At 38.1% G+C, this 6,505-nt stretch overlaps 2 protein-coding genes across 3 annotated transcripts in view; both read left to right on the top strand.

Annotated features, from left to right (window-relative positions):
• Window positions 1–1,170: 1,170 nt before the first annotated feature.
• nr2e3 (nuclear receptor subfamily 2, group E, member 3) lies at window positions 1,171–4,193 on the top strand. Of its 2 annotated transcripts, none has more exons than XM_017305196.1 (8): window positions 1,171–1,444; window positions 2,053–2,197; window positions 2,326–2,429; window positions 2,532–2,789; window positions 2,957–3,144; window positions 3,440–3,677; window positions 3,769–3,874; window positions 3,978–4,193. In XM_017305196.1, exons 1-8 carry the CDS (start codon window positions 1,357–1,359, stop codon window positions 4,108–4,110), a joined length of 1,260 nt encoding a protein of 419 aa, XP_017160685.1. In that variant the 5' UTR covers window positions 1,171–1,356; the 3' UTR covers window positions 4,111–4,193. The 2 variants fall into 2 exon arrangements, with proteins under 2 accessions (XP_017160685.1, XP_008410452.1); XM_008412230.2 differs by having other exon boundaries at window positions 2,529–2,789.
• Window positions 4,194–4,645: 452 nt separating this feature from the next.
• The window catches only part of stoml1 (stomatin (EPB72)-like 1), a 4,774-nt gene continuing 2,914 nt past the window's right edge, over window positions 4,646–6,505 (top strand). Inside the window, exons 1-4 of the mRNA XM_017305175.1 lie at window positions 4,646–4,995; window positions 5,081–5,187; window positions 5,279–5,428; window positions 5,883–6,159. Coding sequence (XP_017160664.1) covers window positions 4,839–4,995; window positions 5,081–5,187; window positions 5,279–5,428; window positions 5,883–6,159 — 691 coding nt within the window. The 5' untranslated portion in view covers window positions 4,646–4,838. The remainder of the gene's footprint in view (window positions 4,996–5,080; window positions 5,188–5,278; window positions 5,429–5,882; window positions 6,160–6,505) is intronic.

The following is a 6,505-nucleotide window of genomic DNA, read 5'->3' as shown; positions in this document are numbered from 1 at the left end:
AAGTCATACGTTAAAATAAAACACTTAGAAAAATACAATAATCAGTTTTGCTTCAGCAACCTTACTCCACCTGCTCCATATGTATGAAGAGAAAGGTAACAACTCGAAAAGTTAAGCTCACTCTTTGACAATAACTGAAAGGAGATTACATCCAAAAGCTGCTTAGACTGATGCAGAGGTTTGCAAACTAGCATTCAAGGGCATCTTCTCAAGGACGATAAAGTTATGTCTTGCACATAATCTCTTCTAAACTCCATTCATGTGCAGGATTTTACTCTAGGCCCAGAATGCTATAGCTGTGCACAATGTAAAAACACATTTAAATACAAGCATCGAATAAATAATGAGCTATAAATATAAAAATGAAGAAATAAGGGAATGAGCAAGGGTTTTTTCCAGTGACATGTGTTGATTCACCTGCAGGGATCTGTTGTGATAAAAGTTTCCACTAAATACATAATCACTTGGCTCATGGTGGCTCGCTGCTAAAGATGATTGACACGTATCTTCATAAGAGTCACAGTACTCAGGTGTGAAGGAACGTGACCACTATCCTCAGTAGTTAAACCTCAAAGTAGGTCTTTGCTGATGGTTGCAGCATGTTAGTTCTGCCTACATCTGGACTGTTGAGCTGGTTAGATAAACCAGGGAAATCAGATTCAGGATTATGATAAAAATCCAGTGTAAAACTAAATCAGAAGTTGTAAGTTTAAACTGGCCTCATTTGGACCGTTTAAACTTGACCTTAAAAAAAGTGCACTGTTGCAATGGCATGTTTTCCCACAATAGTGGCATGTCTTTGATATTAGTATTCTCTAATGCATCTTTTCTCCATCCACGCACGGCTTAATTGCTAGATTGATTTTGCCTCCACTAAGTCTTTGACTCAAAAGATCTTTTAAAATATTACATCTTATTTTGATCTTATTTTAATGTTAAAAACCTGTCTTCCTCGCTAAAGAGAAGTAGTTCAGCTTCTCTTTTGGAAGAAGTGTTTTCAGTACTTGTTGAGACATTGGTTCTCCACTGTTGACTACTTTGCAAAGACCACACCAATCTTTAGCACAGTAAAGATTAAGAGGATGACACATTGGTATTTGCTTACACAGCGACTGGTGTTAATCTTCTTGTCCTCCTCATGAAAGCCCCCAGACGACTCAAGTTCTCACACTCACTCTGGCAGATCTGGCAGTGACCCGACATTACATCAGACAGTTTGTGTTGGGTGATTTTGTTAACAAAAAAAACAAAAAACTGGCTTTTTTGTGTTTTTCTATTCCGTGATTGATTTTGATTAGTCTGTTTTTCCTGTAAAAGATTTAATTTCCATATTCACGTATAGTGGTACAATAAATAATGGAAGACCAGGTGATTAAAGTAGATCTTTTTTCACAGGATGACTCCAGCAACTTCACAAAACAGAGCCTAGATGGAATTCAACAAGGTATGAATTCATTTTTTTCCTCCATGACATACAAACCAATTGAGTTATTAATTGCATTATATTGAAAAATATAAAACTAAATATAAAAAATAAATATAAAACTCTATGAGATGTAGTGGAAATCATATATGTATGTACACTGCACAAAAAAGAAATATAACCAAATTTTGTTTCCATGTCTGACACTAAATCAAACAAAACTTTACCTAGTTTTGAGTCAGCAGGATTGCCAAAAACTATTTGCTAATGTCAGAATTTTATATTAACTTTCTTAAATTCAGAAGTTTACAAATAGTTTCTTTGATGGAATTGGCTATTAAGCTGAAAGACATGGGCAAAAAAATTGGGGTATCCTTCCACAAGGTTGTCACGACTCTCTGTTGAACATATCGGATCATTAGCTCCACGACCACATTACATTACTGTCTTTAAGACGTTTGAAACAGCCTAAGTTATAACATTACACCTTGCTTTACGATTCTGTCCATGATTACAATTACTGGTTGCTGCAAGGCTTCATAACAAACTTAACAAATATATATAAACGTATATTTCTAAAGATCAAGCATTTGTTTAAAAGATTCCCTTTGGCCATTTATTCTGTGCAGATAAAAGTCCTCTTAAAGCCCTCGGTCAAGCCTTGCTTTGCAAAGTCTGCTCTGATTCAAGCAGCGGCAAACACTATGGCATATATGCCTGCAATGGCTGCAGTGGCTTCTTTAAACGCAGTGTACGAAGAAGACTCATCTACAGGTGAGTGAGGGCTCATGCAATAAATGTTGTATTTGCAAGGGCAGCAATAAATAAATCCAATTGAATATGACATATTTTCTAAATCAGTTATTTTAAGACTTATGCATGTGTTTTTATTAACCTCACAGGTGTCAGGCTGGGACAGGCAAATGTCCTGTTGACAAAGCTCACAGGAACCAGTGCCAAGCCTGCCGACTAAAGAAGTGTCTCCAAGCTGGAATGAACAAAGATGGTAAGATATTTTGTTTTGAGTTGATTTTACGATTTCTGTGACAAGTATGTTATTTTAACTTTTGTTGAAACAATACATCTTTCATTTTGTCTTTGGCAGCAGTGCAGAGTGAGCGTCAGCCTCGAAGCACTACGCATGTCAGTCTCGATTCCATAGATGCGGAGGCCAAGAGGGAAGACCTCGTTACCACACGGGAGCTCACCACTTCCGGCCTCTACTCATCCGTTGGATTTAGACCTCTGGTCACCTTGCCAGATCCCAGTTCTGCATCCGTACAACCCAGCAGCAACCAAAAGACTCACTGCTTCATGGTCAGCTTGCTGACAGCAGAAACTTGTACCAAACTGGAGCCAGAGGATGGTAAGGTCATTGGGAATATGGACGAATTACTGATACAGTGTAAGGCGATATATATATATATATATATATATATATATATATATATATATATATATATATATATGGGTATTGTATTAATCTCTGCATCTACAGGATTCTGTTTTTTTGCATTTTTGTTTTGCTAATAGATGAGGAAAATATTGATGTGACAACAAATGATGCAGAGAAGGACAACTCTTCATTAGACCGCGCCAGGCTTACATCCATCTCCAGCTCTTCAGAAAGTTTTGACGAAACAGCAGCTCGACTTCTCTTCATGTCTGTGAAGTGGGCAAAGAATTTGCCCGTTTTTGCTCATTTGCCATTTCGAGACCAGGTGAGGTGGATTGAAGGTCACGGGACTATAACTCCATGTTCTCCAGTGCCACTCTCCTGCAACCTTTGGATGCTTCCCTGTTCCACCACATTTGAGTCAAGAGGCTGGATTACTTTATTGGCATGTCTGTGAGTTTTGCAAAGGTTTCGTCATTAACCATTCACTTGATGCAGGTGTGTTGGAATAGGGACGCATTCAAAAGTTACAGTGGCACTTGAAGGATGGAGTTTCAGACCTCTGCTCTAGGTTTTTGGTTTCTGTCTTCTAATATTACATATTTCTGTAAAATCTCAAGGTGATTCTGCTGGAAGAAGCTTGGAGTGAGATGTTTCTTCTGTGTGCCATCCAGATGTCTCTACCTGTGGACAGATGTTTAATTCTGTCTCCAGAACTTTCCCCCACTCATGAGGTTAAGACCAACCTCGTCTCATCTGAGATGCAGATTCTTGATGATGTATTCAGTCGCTTCAAGGCTCTGGTTGTCGACCCTACTGAATTTGCCTGTCTTAAAGCAATAGTTTTGTTCAAGCCAGGTAAATAAAACCCCAACTGTGTACAAAACCACTGTGTATTCTGTAAATTTGATAATCCATGTCATTTTTGCGTTTTGATTACCTGGCACAGAGACGCGCAACCTCAAAGATGCCAGCCAAGTTGAAAACTTGCAGGACCAGTCCCACTTGCTATTGAGCCAGCACATTCAATTGGTGTACCCCAGCAATGCTTCAAGGTGACAAACTGTATCTTTAAAATATTACAAAGATCTTCAAGCATGTTTGAAAATACAAAAGGGAAAAAATAAATAAATTTTTTTTTTGCTCTTGCTCAACAAGGTTTGGGAGGCTGTTACTTCTGCTGCCATCTCTCCACTTCTTGAGTCCACGTAAGATAGAGCAGCTGTTCTTTCACAGGACAATTGGCAACACACCCATGGAGAAGTTACTGTGTGATATGTTCAAGAACTAAACAAGTATAAATTGAAGCTTCCCCAAATGTATCCCTTTTTCATGTTGTGAATGTCTTTTTCTCCAATAAAATTTGAAATCATGTGTTTATTTGTCTTATTTGCCTAAATGTAGTGTGAGTTCTTTGCTCTTTATTAAAAAAATAATAATGATTATAATGGAACATAATAAAATCATAACAAAAAGGGCAATCTGGGCCAAACACCAGCATGGGTTTATAGAGGAGCTAATCAAGTTAAGTAAGCTAAGTAATTTACAAATTACTTACAAACTCATTTGTGACTTTGTTATGAAAAGTCACAAATGAACATTAAAGAGTTTTTTGGAGCATACCAGAAACGCCAAAGCAAGTATTTTTTAATTTCCTGCAAACATTCTATTTATGTGTCAAAAGTGTTATTTTTATGGAGGTTCTGAAACTTTCATCTTTTTTTTTTCATTTTTTTTATGTGCAAACAATGAAATCTGTGTAGCAAAAGATCCAACTTCTTGCTGGTGTGCAAGCTTGATTTGAGAAACATAAACATTAGGTGGCAGTGGTGAGCACAGTAACAGATGGGTACCACCGTTAACTCCCAGAAGAAGACAGTGGCTAGTTATTCCAAAGTACCAAGCTAATTCTGTTAAAACGAATTGGTTTTCGTCGACCAGGCGGCTTCTAATTAACAGAAACTTCTAAAATATCACGTTGTGGCTTTAATGGTGAAATAAGCCGTATTTTCCGGGGGGATGTTCGGCAGGTCGTATCAGCTGCTTCCGCAGAGGGATTCAAGCTCCCAGAAGACTCCTGGTTTGTTTGTGAACTCTCACAGCTTTTCACAGCCAAGCTATCATAAAGGACTTTCCTTTGATTATATCCCAAATATCTCTGCAAACGACTTTACTGGTAAGTTTTTAGCTACTGTTAGCTGTTGGATGTTTATAGTGCTTTTTTATAGTGTACAGAGTTTCTGATGATGCCTTTCTTTAAGATGCCTCTCAGGGATGGGTGTCTTGGATCTGCAACCTGATTGTGATCTTCCTCGTTTACATCTGCACCTTCATAGCCTTCCCAGTAACAGGATGGTTTGTTCTAAAGGTAGAGTAATATTACCTTTCACCACGCCTCATCAGTATCTCGACCCATTCGTTAGTTGAATTTGACCAAGATGGACTCATTTTGCACGCAGACTGTCCCGAACTACCAGAGGGTAGTAGTGTTCCGTCTGGGTCGGGTTTGTCCCCCTAAAGGCCCCGGGGTTGTGCTGGTGCTGCCCCTCATTGATCAGTGGCAGAGAGTGGACCTGAGAACCCGAGCCTTTAACGTCCCCCCATGTCAGGTAAACCGAACCAGAAGATCTCTGATATAAATGAGCTGTTTTGATTGGCGTTCAACATGTCAAGGAATATAACTATGTCCAAACAAGGTTGTTTTTACTCAATATGTTGAATAAAAGGAAAGTCAAATCCAATATCTACTTTATCTCTGCTTTGTCTTTTTTTTTTTTTTTTTTACTCGTAATATCTTTATCAAAGTTCAGCCAGTATTATTTTGGTTTATGTTTTACTTGTTTTTATGGCTAACATAAAATCCGATAAAAAACCTATAATCGTCCCTTATTCAGCCAAAAGGTCAAAATATATTCTAATACTCCAGAGGATAAGTTCATAATCAAAAATGGCACCAGGAAATGTTTTTTCCATGAAAAAACTTATCTGTGCATAATAATATAAAGAATATTAGAATTCTATTTTTCTCAACTTTAAATGTAAAGTGTAACTCTGCCCCATTAGGTGATTACTCGGGATGGTGGCGTGTTGTTAGTGGGAGCAGACATCCAGTTCAGGATCTGGAACCCAGTCATGTCAGTGGTGTCGGTCCAGGACCTGAATGCCTCCACCAGGATGACTGCGCAGAACGCTTTGACCCACAGCCTGTCCAAGAAGACCATCAGGGAAATTCAAACTGAGAGACTGAAACTAGAGGAATATCTTGGTGTAAGTTCAAACATGAGCCGTTTGTTATATTTCACTGGATGCTTAATATTTAGTGCCAACATAATTTCCATGAGTAAATAAAAATGAGGACAAGAATCTTTATTTATAGTTTCACCAACTGTTAAGATACTGATGTTGAAGATGGTTCACTGTGTATCTTCTGTAGGTCAGACCACGATGTGTTGCCTTTTTAGCTCTTCTAAACTACTTTATGTTGTCAAAGTGGTTCTGTTCAAAGTGAATCCTGTTCTTGCTGGACCCGGTCAGCGCAATTCATAATTTATCTGAATGTGGATTATCTTTAGACATACAGCCTGGTTGACGTGACAAAAAAACAAAAGCAGATAAAATTTGTAAGGGGTCAAATAATTTTATAAGGCATTTTATATAACCTAAACTTGTCTCAAAAGTCTTATGTG

The sequence above is a fragment of the Poecilia reticulata genome, linkage group LG6 (assembly GCF_000633615.1).
Source record: "Poecilia reticulata strain Guanapo linkage group LG6, Guppy_female_1.0+MT, whole genome shotgun sequence".
Taxonomy (NCBI): Eukaryota; Metazoa; Chordata; class Actinopteri; order Cyprinodontiformes; family Poeciliidae; genus Poecilia; species Poecilia reticulata.
Note: the sequence above shows the minus strand (reverse complement) of the source record. Positions and strands in the feature narration are given on the sequence as shown.